The sequence below is a fragment of the Apium graveolens genome, chromosome 4 (assembly GCF_009905375.1).
Source record: "Apium graveolens cultivar Ventura chromosome 4, ASM990537v1, whole genome shotgun sequence".
NCBI classification, from domain to species: Eukaryota; Viridiplantae; Streptophyta; class Magnoliopsida; order Apiales; family Apiaceae; genus Apium; species Apium graveolens.
Window position 1 is genome coordinate 9,063,064 of NC_133650.1, and position 14,742 is coordinate 9,077,805.

Consider the following 14,742-nt stretch of genomic DNA (forward strand, 5'->3'; position numbering starts at 1 on the left):
CAGGAGCCACTGATCACATTGTGTCTAATGCTTCTTTACTTCATAATTCTAAATTCTTAATTATGCTCTACATTTACCTAATGGTACTATAGCCCCAATTACACATATTAGTGATGGGGTTTTGTCCACTCAAATTGTCCTTACTGAAGTCTTGTGTGTACCTTCATTTTAATGTAATCTCATTTTCATATCCAAACTGACAACAAATTCTTCTGTCTCTGTTTTATTCTCCAACAAATCCTGTTTTTTTCAGGACCATTCCCAGAATCAGATGGTAGAGATTGGTAGAGCAGATGCTAGTCTCTACATACTCTCAACTGCTTAGAGTAATCAATGTGCCAGAATTCATGTTGAACCTTCCTTGGAGGCCCATATCTGGCATACCAGACTTGGTTATCCAGCTACTCTTATTCTTAATAAGCTTTCTGTTATTCTAGTTGTAAATACATCTTCTTTTACCACATGTGATGTATGTCTAAGTGCCAAACATGATAGATTACCATTTCCTTCTTCTAATAATAATACATATAATATGTTTGATCTTATTCACTGTGACTTGTGGGGGCCCTATAAACAAAGCACTCATGAAAAGTGTAATCGATTTCTTACTATAGTTGAAGAGTATTCAAAATGTACTTGGGTATTTTTGGTGTCTGATAAATCTCAAGTGCCTCTGTTATTACAAAATTTTATTGTATTAGTAAAAAATCAGTTTAAAGCCAATGTCAAGACCCTTAGGTCTGATAATGGTACTTAATTTATAAACAGTACTCTTCAAACATTTCTTGCTTCTCAAGGCATTATCCATCATACCTTTGTCCTTACACGCCTCAACAGAATGGGGTAGTCGAAAGGAAGCATCAACATATTCTAAATGTAGTTATATCTCTTATGCTACAAGCTTCTCTTCCTAAACAATCCTGGGGAGAATACATCTTACTGCTGTCCATCTGATCAATATGTTACATGTTCAACAGTTGCATTTCAAATCACCATATAAATTGCTATACAATAAGCTTCCTGATTATCAATATCTCAAAGTATTTGGTTGTTTGTGCTACATTACTGATACTTCCGATCCCAGTGTCAAGTTCAATTCTAGGGGTCTTAAATGCAAATTTCTTGGCTACCCTTTTGGCCAGAAAGGGTACAGAGTTATGCACCTTGATACCAAAAGATGTTATATATCTAGAGATGTAGTGTTTGTTGAAAACATATTTCCTTTTCAAACAATTTCTCAGACTTCTAAAACTTTTATTCTTATTACAATTGAGACTACTTCCATGTCTGATTCTCCATTGTACTTCCCACATGTTTCTTTTGATATTGGTCATGATACAACTGTCCTAACTGTAATCTGTGACTTTGTTCCTACATCTTCTCATGAGGTTCCTAACTCTGTTCAGTCAGGCTCTTGATGAAACTACTCAGATCATCTTCTTGCCTACTCAACCAGTCAGAACTAAGGTAGTTCCATCCAGGTTCAAGGACTATACAGGTCTGCCTTCTAATGTTGGTACCGGATACTAATAGTGCCTCCATCAATGTATGCACTTACCCCGTATATACAAATACATGTCTTACCATGTGTTTACTTCTCCTTATAAAATAATACTATATATTAGTTGATTCATAATTGGCCAGGTTGGATGGATCATAAACGATCAAGTTAGGACAAAAAGAATATGATACCGACTAATATTTAATTTAAAACCGAATTGTAATATATAAGATTGTCTTATATTCGAATAAAATGATAGTAAAACCAAACCTGAAAATGTACAAAAAATTGATTTGAAACTTGAGCACAATGATGTTTTGGTTCCGCCTTATTTTACATCCCGGTCAATAATTGACTGATTCAAAGGTAAATAAGAAAGATAATATGTACAAAAAAAATTAAAATATAATTAATATTTATTTAATCGTAAAAAGTAAAGGGGTGAAAAACCAAAATACCCACAATTTGGGGAGAAATGCCCAAAATACCATTTGGTTGGATGTTCTGCCCAAATTACCGACTGAACACGTATGCGAAGGATGCGTATTCGAATTTTCAAAAATTAAAAAAGAATGCGCATGTTGAACATGCGTATTCACATTTTTTTTTGTGAAAACGTATGTTGAACATGCGCATTCTTCTTAAAAACAAAAGTGAATACACATGTTCAACATCAATATTCTTTATTAAATTTTAGAAACTTGAATAGGCATTCCTTAAATGCGTATTCTATGGAAACTTTGGGCAGTACTCGCACATTTGGATATTTTGGGAGGTTGAAGTTTGAAAGTGGTGTATTTTGGACATATTTTCAAAGTCAAGTGTAATAGTAAAATTACGGCAACTAAAAAAGCAGAATTAAATAAATAATATAAAATAACATTTTATTTACTCAAAAGTTGAAATAATAAAAAAGAATATGATAAAAAAAGATGATGTGATTTACCTAATAAAGTTTTTAAAGTAAGCTTAACGATTTATTTAGTACAATAATGCTACAATAATATTATTTGCACTTTATCAATTAGAGGTCGGGGGTTCAATTCTTTGTGTTTACACAAGTACTATCTATTTTTATCATAAGCTATAAGGATGACATTTGTGTAATTTTTGTAAAATAAAAAGATAAATTTGTAACTGCCCAACCATTAAAATAACTCATTTTGTCCTTAATTGCTATTTAATATATAGAAAAGCATGGCAAATTTTATTTCCGGAACAAAATTTTAAGTTACAGAGCAAGAATTATTGAAAAGACAAAAATACCCCCATTTTAGCACAATAATAAGCGAATTAAAATTATCTTTTTAATATAAATTTATTGTGAAAGTTAAAAATTGGCTCCCGAAATAACACTACCAAAAGCATATGCTAGAAAAGTAGATGCTGCAATTGAAAACTTATATGCCGAAAAAATGAAAGTTGGTGGGTAGAACTTTCAACTTCTCATTTTGCTGCTAAGCCTCTTCTAATAGAGATTAGAGACCCCATGTATTAACAATTCTAGCTGGTGGTCTTATAAATTTAAAAAATAAATTAATAGTTATTGTTTTGAAAATTCAATAATAAATCAATTCATTAAATCACGTTCTTCAAAAATACTTTAAATTATATCGGTGTTCCAAATATTCTAATTAATTAAATTTTATTTTTTAGACTGAATCAATGATATAATTTTATTTTTGTCGAGATGAATAGTTTATATAATATAGTTTTATCCCGAGATCAATATTCTTGTTTTTTTATATTCATATATTAAAATTATTAATTCATACAATTTTTAATTTACATTTTAATTTTGTTTCAATAAAATTATAACTTATAAGTTATAATTACCAAACACATTATCAACTTATAAGTTATTTATACATAAAATTATTCAAACGTCAAAATAACTTATAAATTACGATATTCATAAGTTACGATATTTATATTACTTATATAACACTTCTCGATTTAACTTCTTAATTTTAAGTCATAATTTACATTTTTTAAGATGACCCAAGCAGGCCCAATGACATTTCTGTCAGAATTTCAACAAACATTGGGTATCCTTTGTAGTAAAAGAATTGTTGGATGATGACCTTTGAAGCTTAAAACAAACACCTAGTGTGCAACTGGAGAACTATTTGTTCTCAAGGAAGTTTTAACAATATTGAATCTGAAAATCGTAGATTTCAACAATATTGGTTTGAAACAAGAGACATCTGTAGTATGTAACAAGAGTATGTAGACTCTGAGTAGCTAGAAGATAAAGTTAGGGTTTGGATTTGGATTTGTGTTTGAAATAGCATTTAAATGAGAATTAGGCTACTCAGTTATATACTTGGGGGGAGAAGGTGCTAGATTCCAACCTTTGTTGAGAAGCCATGGACATGCATCTCAGAAATGAGTACACCTGCTTCTTTATACTTGCTTTGCCGACTAGCCCCTTGGCAAAATCTTTGTGTATGCCTTGACATCAGGCCAAAAACAAGGCAGGGTGTCAGTTGAGAAGATACACTTTTCTGACCTTCAACCATGTGCATGGCAATTTCAGGAAAATTGTGTCCTCAAACCATAACAATTCCTAACTTCCCAAAGATCTTTGTTAATTCTGCATGATTGCAGGAAATAATTTATTTGTAGGAATAGATTTGCACCGTTGGTCTGCTCTAATTGAGCAATTTACAGTAAAAATATCTAGTAATTGGAGTAAGTCGAATGATGTAAAGAGCCCTCTGCATCTGCTATTGACGAAATCCATGCTAATTTAGTTTATCTCCTGCTAAGTTTTGCCTAATACAAGTAAAAGTGGACTTTTTATTATAAAGTTAATGTGGAAGCATGGAACCCCTATCAATATCATGATCCATGAAGACATATATAAACATCATAACATAACCTTCTAATCTAATTAGGATGAGAATTCGTAATTTTGTGCTACAACTAAAACACAAAACAACCAATGCGGAATGTCAATTTGTGTGCTTATACAACATCAAAACAAGGAACCATGCAACGTCAAATTAAACAGATGAACTCTAACTAACTACAGAAAGAAATTCAGGTCAATTCTGAATTCAGCACATCATATATCATGAGAGTGGTAAATGTATCCCAGTGTACAAATTGAGTCGAGACTTGAAAGAGTAGCTTCAGCCATCACTAGCACACTTCTCAAACTATGGAGGTTTTTGTATTTTTATAGGCTATATTGGCTGTGTGTTTCATGGATTCCCATACTGCTGTCGTGTTTTTTATAATTTATACAACATTCAATCTTTTAAGTTTATATCATTTTATAAAAAAAAATCTCATAATAATTGTAATCTATTCTCCTAAGACTTTAACAAAAAACAAAAAGAGGGTGAGCTTAGTCTTTCCCATATATGTAGTGAACTTAAAGTAACTACATCAAGAAGGAGCACCTTCAATTTTAATGCATATAAAGGTGGCAAATACACTTGCTAAGAAGATAGCAGCGAAGCAAGTTGTCTACTTTAATCAGATTTTATCTTTAAGTTTTATTATCTCATAGAACATAATTTAAGCAAATTTGTAATCTACTTTATTAAGATTAACAATAACCAGAGAGAGGGTGAGCTTAGTAATTTCCAGAAATGCAGAAATTGATCCAAATTAGTACAACTACAAAATCATTACGTACATAACCTCCAAATAACTATGTAAAGAACTTCTTACTCAAAGCAATAATAGCAGGATCCTGTTTTTCTGATGCAAGCAAGTCCCGTAACATGGCTATGGTATATGCATCTGCTAAGAAACGACGACCACACATCTGATCAAAGAGTGCACTGGCTTCACTGTACTTCTTATTGTGAAAGCAACCTCGGATAAGTGTGTTGTAGGTAACATTATCTGGACAGCAATCATTGGCTTCCATTTCCAACAATAGTTTATTTGCTTCAGCGAGTAAAGCTTCTTGACAAAATCCTTGGATCATCATATTGTATGTCCTTACATTAGGTCGCAAATCTTTTAAAGGAAGGCTCTCAAAATTTTTTTTTGCCTTCTCAAAATTTTCATTCTTGCACAATCCATTAATCAGGATATTGTAAGTGTGAATATGGGGAGGTAGCCCATTGCATTGCATTAGATGAAAAAATGACATTGCTTCATCCATGAATCGATTTTTAAAGAGTCCATCCAACATGATATGGCATGTCGCCATATCTATTTTGAGACCCTTATTTAGCATCATCTTCTCCTTAAAAAATTTACGTGCCTCCACATGTCTGCCTGTAAGAAAATAACCTTGCAAAATAGTACTGTAAGTCTCAATAGTCGGTGACAAACCTTTATGGGGCAATTGTTGAAAGAGATCTATTGCTCTGTCCACTTTCAACTTCTTGCAATAACCATTGATTAGAATATTATAGGTACGGATATTGGGAACTACTCCCCTTGTCTTCATGGTTTGGAGCACTGCCAAAGCCTCGTCAACTTCTCCCCGCAAGCAGTATCCATCCATGAGTGAATTGTAAGTGACTACATTAGGACAGTGGCCCCTTTGAATCATTAACTCTATCATATCCTGTGCATCTTTAATCATTCCTTCTTTGCCATATGCATCAACCAAAATACTGAAAGTATGCACATCAGGAGAGATGTTACTAATATCCATCTCTCTTAACAATCCTTTAACATCCTGCCATCGATTAAAGTCACACAGGCCTTGGATTAAAGAGCTATAGGTTATAACATTTGGCAGTAAACCTTTCTTTGTCATTTGACGGAGGAGACCCAATGCTTGATCGACTAATCTACATTTACACAAACAGTGAATGATTGTGTTATAAGTTACTGTATCAGGCTTGCAACCTTTCTTGTCCATATACCTGAACAACTTAACAGCCGCAGAGGGATGACCACTCTTGCAGATGCCGTCAATAATGGTGTTATAGGTAATAACATTGGCTGAATGAGTTTAAACCTGACGAGGTTTGTAAACAAAAGCTGAGCCTCCACGGGGTTATCTTGAGAAATGAGGCCCCTGATGAGAGTGGTATAAGTAACCACATCAGGAACGAAACCGCGCTTGATGATTGCAGCCAACAAAGAGAAGGCAAAATTGACATGATTCAAATGACAAAAACAGTTAATGATGGTATTAAATGTAAATACATCAACAGGGATGGCCTTAATACACATATCCCTAAACACGGAAACTGCTACTGATATATTGCTTCATTTTGACAAGGGCAGCTAGCAGCTGAGCGAAGTTGATAACAGGAAGCAGAGGTTTTGTGTGGAGCATTTGATCAAACACAACAAGAGCGTCGTCGAGTTTATCGAAACCAACCTTGGATTTGTGGAGTAGTAAACGTTGAAGTCGAGCATTTGTGGGATCAGAGGAAAAAGGAAAATGGGGTTTGGAATTAAAGGGATTAGGATTAGTGGAGAATAGAAGAAAATGCGAATGAAATTGAAACGAAGCAAGATGAGCTTTTTTTAGTGGTTGAGGTGAATGTGAAAGAAATAAAGGCCTCATAGGATTAATGAAAGCTCGCTTCGTCATTGTTTTTCAATTTCTGTTCCCCCTGTATCACATTTTTTCAACACTTCACTTGTTGTTTGCCTCGTAATCCTCTAACTATCAAGACCAAAGTTGTCCAAAGTTGCTGTATACATTTTGTTTTACATGGCCGTCTCAACTCAAAACAAGAGTTTACAACTCCATCCGTCCTGATCAATTTTTGAGCACAAAACATTGAAAAAGATAAAGAAAAGCGGTGAAATGGGCAGCCCATTCATTTTTAATATATAAAAGGGAGATATTGCAATAAAAATAATTTAAATAGAAATTTGAAAAAGGAATAAAAGTGGGAAAGTGGTAAGATTCATTTTTGATATATAAAAGGGAGATATTGCAATAAAAATAACTTAAATAGAAGTTTGAAAAAGGAATAAAAGTGGGAAAGTGGTAAGATCTATTGATTATTTTTGATAAGTTTTGAAATGTAAATGATTTGATGAGAGACATTTCAAAGAGAAAACCTTAAAAAAATGGTTGGAACACGATATTATTTCATTTTGTTTTATTATATTACTGGCCTAAAACCCTTGCACGAATTTGTTTTAAATATTATATAATTTTTAAATTTAATATAAAATTTTAAATATATACATGTATAAGTTAATAATATTTTAATTTTAAAAAAATGTTAGTGATTAAGATATAGTTTTATTAATATTTATAGGTGTGTTTACAAAAGGCAGATTTATTTTAGTTTAATTTGTTCAAACCCAGGTCAACAATAAAAATTTATGTATCAATGGTAAAAATTTATGTTAATCAGAATAAAAGTACATATTATTTTAATTTAACTGGTCTAGTTAATTTCTTATTTTAATTTTGATTTATCATGAATCAATTGTATAATTTTTTTTAACCCAGATCAATAGCATATTTTGATTTATTTTAATCCGACCTAATTATACTCACTAAGAAATCATCTATATTTTCATTTTATTAAATAATATAGATATTTTAGAAATTAAAGAAAATATATAATAATATAGATTCAAATATTGTACTCAAACTTTCAATATTTTACATAGTTATTAGGTCATTACTGTCAACAAATTATGTAGACTTTATTTTTATTTTGACATCGGTCAAATTATCTTAAGTTTGAATTTAACTTTAATTTTAGCATAGATCAATAATAAATATTTTTTTATTTTAGCATCAAACATGTTATATCAATCGCCTAATTACATTTAGTTTGTTTATAATATTATTTTAGCCCAGGTGAATATTATTTTATTTTAAAATGAATAAATAATATATTTTATTTTAGCCTGATGACATTATGTCGATCAACATATTACATTTTAATTTTTTTAGCTCAGTTTAATAAAATATTTTTTTAGGCAGATCGGTAGTATTTACTATTGTATTTAACATAACATGAAATAACAAATTTTGATTTTAGTTTCAATCCCGAAATAACAAATTTTGATTTTAGTTTCAATCCCGTTATATCAAATAAATTCAGCTAATTATATTTAGTTCTATGTTTAATTTTATTTTAGCCCGAAATGAATATTATTTAATTTTAAACAGAATGGATAATATATATAATTTTGTTTTAGCCTAGTGACATAAAATCGACCAAACGAAATTCCTTAAAATATTATTTTATTTTAGCCTAATGACATTATATTAATCAAATGACTTTCCATTCAAATTTTTATTAGTCTTCTTTGTTTTGTTTTAACCCGAGACTACAAATCCAACTAACTGTACGTACTTTATTTATTTTTTTAATTTTAAGATTGGATAATAGTATAATTTTGATAACCTGGTACAATTGAATATTATATATTATTTTGTTTAAACCAAGATCATTAGACCTATTATAATTTTATTTGTGTTTTTATAATTATATTGTTAATATTAATTTACTTATGCGAGTATTTTATTTTAAATATTATTATATTTACGGTGATCAGACCGACTATCGACCAAATTTTCATTATTTGGTCTTTAATATAATAGTATAGATTGAACTGTATACATTATTACATTTTATTTTATAAGATTTTATAATTGAAAAAAATAAAAAAAGTTATATTATTGTAAAGTAAATTTAATCTATTTTAATATATAAATTCCAGTTTTTAAAAAAATATAAAAATAATGTTTATTTTTCATCAAAAATTGATTAATTTGATCAATTAAAAAAATATGATAGCTAAAAAGGTAGAAAGTATATAATCATATTTAAGGGCGATATATTACGACGTCTTTACAATAATTACATTTCCTTAAATTGGCGACAACACTCATCTACAATTCCTTAAATAGGCGACAACACTCATCTGAAAACAACACAGCTTTTCACAAAAAAATATTAAAAATCGGGAATCGGAGAAGATCGGTCGAGCTACCGATTTAGGATTAATTGAAAATCGGGGATGAATCGGAGTAAAAATCGGATGTATTATAATATTAAATTATATTTAATATATTATTATAATTATATTAGTTATTTATTAACAAATATATATTTATTATATCATAATTTCTATAATTATTCATTTTTAAATTAATTTAGTATTTTAATAAATTATTATATATACTGCAATAAAGAAAAATTCGTAAAAATAAATCGGATTTCAAAGATGGAAACGGTCGGATACTTTGTAGGGGATGGGTAATAAATTCTTGCAACCTTATTACCATAACCTATCCCTAAATCCCCCTCATTTCACCACCATCACAACCTAATTTTAGCTGTTTCTTGTACTATTTAAGCACTTCTTTATTAAAAAAATTGAAACTTTTCAAATGAGGTTACTTCTGAGCTTCTGTCTGAATACTCAATTGGTGCTTAAATGATTGCATATGTGTTTTTAGTTATTTTTTTGGGTTTTCTTTTATTTAAGCACTTCTTATTAAAAAAATGAAACTTTTTAACTGGGATTACTTCTGATCTTCTCTGTGAAGGCTCTATTGGTGCTTAAATGATTGCGGGCCTGTTTGTCTTCTACCTTATAAGCTACTTTTGGTTTATAAGGTTGTAAATACTGTTTGTCCATCTATAAATTCATAAGTTGAAGGTCAACTTATTTTGATTTTTCACCTTTTTACTAATTTTAGCTTTTAAATATATGTTTTTAAATGTTAAGTTAATTTAAAAATCATAAATTAAGATAATCATATTAAAAAATTATTTATTTTAGTTCATTTAAGTAAACAAAATTAACTTATAAGTAAAATTAACAAAACATTTACATAACTTATATATATTTATCTACTTATCACTTTTAAGCAACTTATTAATTTTAATTTATAAATTACTTATTTTAAAATTTTCCAGATGGACCACGCATGTGTGTTTAGTCACTTTTTTTAGGTTTTTTTAGGCGACCTATTTTTTCCACTGTTTCTTGTATTTAAGCACTTCTTTAAAGAAAAAATTGAAACTTTTTAAAAGGGGTTACTTTTGATTTTATGTCTGAAAGCTCCATATATACTGGATATATATGTGTGTTTATATAATTTCTTGGTTTTTTTGCAGGGATTACAGGACTTGCATAAGGCTTATGCTGATAAGATGGTCAATGCTTCAAAAGAAGCAGATGCAGAAGTAATGGCTGTGGAGACGAAAGTTCAACGATTGGAACATGAACTGCAAGTTACGAAATATGAGGCGGTTCAGATGATGGTTAGGCTGAAGAAGATGATGGATGATAAGGTATAAAGGGTTTAATATTGATCTTTTATGTATAGGAATAATGTATATATTCTTGTTTTAGTGTTTAGTTATGTGTATCTGGATTCTGGATTGTTTTGTGATGTAGTTACACTTTGTATAAGAAATCCAATTTTTATTATGTTGGTTGAGAACTTTTGGAAGGGTGATACATATTGGCAAAGTCATTTTTTTTAATATAAATGTATACATCATATGCATGTTTTTTGTTGGTTTTTTATGATTCTATGATCTAAGTTTTCTATTAGGCGGCATTGATTATGCTAAATTTTGTGCCCCTCGTGCTTCTTTTACTAATTTGATTGAATTTCTGGCTAGGTTTTTGTGGGAACCTGTGGCAATTTATTCATTTGCTCCTAATGTATGGATATCACATAGCATAGTAGATCTTTTGAGTTTAGTTTTTTCATAAAATGTTAGATATTTTAATATCTATGATAGAAGTGTCTGACACAGATAGGTGTCCGAGTATTGGATACGGAAGCATTTTGAAAAATATCCATGTTTTTAGCCTAAAATAAGTGTCCAAGTCTGATTGTCCATGTCCAGTGTCGAGTGTCCGACACGGGTATTCGAAGGTTAAATGAAGAGTCTGAGTAACATTGATTAAAATTGGTAAATTACACAAGTTTTGTTGCAATTTTTATGACTTGTGCCACACCACTAGAGTTCAAATTATGGTTGGTTGTTAAAGTTTCATGAGGCTTTGTATGTAACTAAATAGAAATGTGTGCATGTTTGTATATATTTATCCGATTTACAAGTGGTATACATTAAAGGTTGCAACAAAATTTAGTGAAATGCTTCATATATCTTTCTTTCTGTTGCATCCATAACATATTAACATGTTCTGTGGTTTTTTCAATTTTTACTGAATACCGTGTAATTTAATTTGGCTAGCACATCAGAATAGGTTAGATATTGATCTTGATTGTTGCTTATTTTGTCGATAGCGATTTCAAGATTTTGAACCAGCTTAAATAAATTTTATTTCTTATAATATACAGATAATAAACAAATCATCATCTGACACGTTTCTTGTCATTTAACTATAGAACATTCTCGAGTACCGTGGAAAGGTTTAATTAACAACAATTGGATTATGGTTGTTGTATTTATTATTCAAGAGGGTCATCTGCTCTTTGTGTTGGTGTTCAGTTTCTGTCTAGAGATTTCCTTAGGAATGCAATTTTACAGTACTGACCGACTGTATCATACTTGCAGATTAGTGAAGCAAAGATGACATCCTGGAATCAACAACAAAAGATTAACGAACTTGAAGAACAGCTTCATGAAGCAGAGGATGTAGTGACCGAGCTCAGAGAAGAGCTAAGACATGTGCAAGATATATGTGAGAGGAAGAGTAGGAATGACGTGCAGCACTTGGACAAACATAAAAATGCCACGTTGAACGAAGCATTTAAGGATAATAGACAATCTCAGTCACTTCATTGCCATACTTTATGATTAGAGAAAGATTCTTTTGTAGCTTCTAACAAGGAGAATTTATATCTAAATCAAGGGACCGAATACCTTAAGTCCTCTGGGGAAGCCATTCAGATGAGGAATTTATATGGAGCCATTCTGGAATTACAGAGTAAGAGTAGTCTGGGTTGCTAGCTGAATCATATTTAGTAAGCAGTAGGCAGTGAGATAGAGGTTGTTCGTCAGGTTGGCAATTTACGTTTGTGTTCTCATTGTACTTTATGAGAAGTAATCTATATATTTATACTCTAGGTTATGTATTTATAGTTATGGCCTTATCGGCTTACAAGTGGTGAATTTAAAAAATAATAATTTAGGGGCTGTATATTTCTTTCTTTTTGTTGATCCATAACATTTAACATGCTCTGCGGTTTTTTCGTTTTCAAGACTTAATATTGTGGTGATTTACTTTGGATTGCACAAATAATAGGGATGTCAGATGTGCATGTTCTTGAAAGATTAATATGCAAAATAATCTTACAAGGTATTACACTTCAGCATAGGTTAGCATTAATTTTGCTTGATGCTTTCTTGGCTATCGCGATTTCACATGTCACTCAAACATTTTTCAGAAAGATATGTATACTTAAGTGTTAAACCATGCATCATAAACAAGCTTAAGAAATTTGTATTTAATATATATGAAAATAATTTAAATCACCATCTGAATTCAGTCCTAATTTTTCTGTTCCAAAGACAATAGAACCATGGAATGAAAATTTAATTCCCTACTGATTTACTATGAAGTAGATGCCTTGAGTTTACGGATGATATTGTAAATCTGAAGCAGCAACCTTTCTCTTTTTAGGGGAGAATCCCTAAATCCCACCATCCCACCTGATTTTTTCCAACTGTTTCTTGTTTTCAGTGACCTCTATTTTAATAATATTGAAATTTTGGTGGTTAATATATAAACAGTTTTTTTTCAGAGACTAGAGGCTTGCATATAGCTGAAGCTGAATTCATATTTAAGTGCTCTGACGATGCTATTCACATCAGGAATTTGTATGGCACCGTGCCTGAGTTACCTTCTATACTCCATACAAGCAAGGGAGAAAAAATTATTAGGCGGCGCTATGAAGTTCAGACTAATCGCTTGATGTTAAAAACAACCTCAATAATACCACATGTACAGGAAGAAAGAACCCGCATTAAACAAGATAATTCCTGATAAATTGTTCTGCAAGATACAGGAGACTCCTGGTGTAGGACTGTAGTTTTAGCATATAATAGTACTCCCAAGTCAGTAGAGAACAGTGAACAGACTCCAGTTGGTTTAATAGTGCATATTGAACAAGAAGGCGCTTCCAAAGACATTCGAGTATCTATACAACCCTCAACAAAGTTGATGAGTGTATTCCGCGGCCTGAGCATAAAACTATTGGTGCAAGAAGTAAAGGTTCTTCTCGATCTGCAACGTTTCAAATAAACATTCCAGAGGAAGCGAAAGATAGAAACTGTGAGAAGTCTCTGATGGAAATGTCTCGGCTGTGAATTTCACTCAAGATAGAAAGAAGTACAAGAAAATTTTATCTGCATAGCAAGAGAAGTCTAAATTGGTGTTTGGATCATATTTAGTAAGCAGGTAGTGAAATACAGGTTGCTCGTGAGGTAGTGAGGTTTTGTTGTTTTCATCAAGACTGAATTTTATGGTGATTCAATTTGGCTAGCACAAATAATGGGGATGTCAGATGTGCATTTTGATTAGTGAACAAATGATAACAATTCGGAATCAAAAGAAAAGATTGACCAAAGCTGATATATGTTGAGTGCAAATATAGTTTTTATTCCTAAACAAGTTGGTTGTTATTATAGGAAATGCAATTCATAAATATGTACACAAAAAGATACTCGATGACACTCTAATAATCTTGTATATTCTAAACTTTTACTAAGATGTATGTATCCCACAACTTCACTTCAGGAATTAAGAAATATCACAATAATCTTTTACTTTTTCCTAATTCCCGTTTGTTATAAAAGGTGAAATTGTGTTGATATACTATCAATATATATTCAACAACACTAGCCTAAGAAATATAACCTTAAGTCCACTTTTTTGCTAATTTTTGGTGCTTTAATTTGTTTTTTTTCATTTTTGCAGAGACTAGAGGACTTGGAGAAAGCTTAAGCTGAATTCATAATTAAGTGCTCTGGCGAAGCTATTCATCAGACATGGAATGTGTATGGCACCCTACCTGAGTTGCCTTCTATATTCCGTAGAAGCAAGCAAGAAAATTTTATTAGGCGCCTGTATGAAGCTGATCAGGCTATTGTCAATACCAATTACAGGAAGAAAGAAGCCGCCTTAAACAAGAGAATTCCTGATAAATTGTTCAGGAAGCTACACGAGAGTACTCCTGGTGTACCTCTAGCAAACCGTGCTCCTATGTCAGTTGAGAACATTGAGCAGACTCCAGTTCAACAAGAAGGCGCTTCCAAAGAATGATTAGATATTCGAGCAGCGAAATCAAACCTAAACAAAGTTAACGAGTGTATTCCGCCGTCTGAGCTTAAAACTATTAATGC

At 31.2% G+C, this 14,742-nt stretch overlaps 1 protein-coding gene and 1 pseudogene across 1 annotated transcript; one reads left to right on the forward strand and one right to left on the reverse strand.

Moving 5' to 3' along the window:
- Positions 1 to 4,124: 4,124 nt before the first annotated feature.
- Positions 4,125 to 7,178, reverse strand: LOC141717682 (uncharacterized; annotated as a pseudogene).
- Positions 7,179 to 10,457: 3,279 nt separating this feature from the next.
- Positions 10,458 to 12,575, forward strand: LOC141716645 (uncharacterized). The gene is made up of 2 exons (XM_074518837.1): positions 10,458 to 10,710; positions 11,953 to 12,575. The coding sequence occupies exons 1-2, from the start codon at positions 10,570 to 10,572 to the stop codon at positions 12,193 to 12,195; spliced, it is 384 nt and encodes a 127-aa protein (XP_074374938.1). The 5' UTR covers positions 10,458 to 10,569; the 3' UTR covers positions 12,196 to 12,575.
- The last annotated feature ends 2,167 nt before the right edge of the window (positions 12,576 to 14,742 follow it).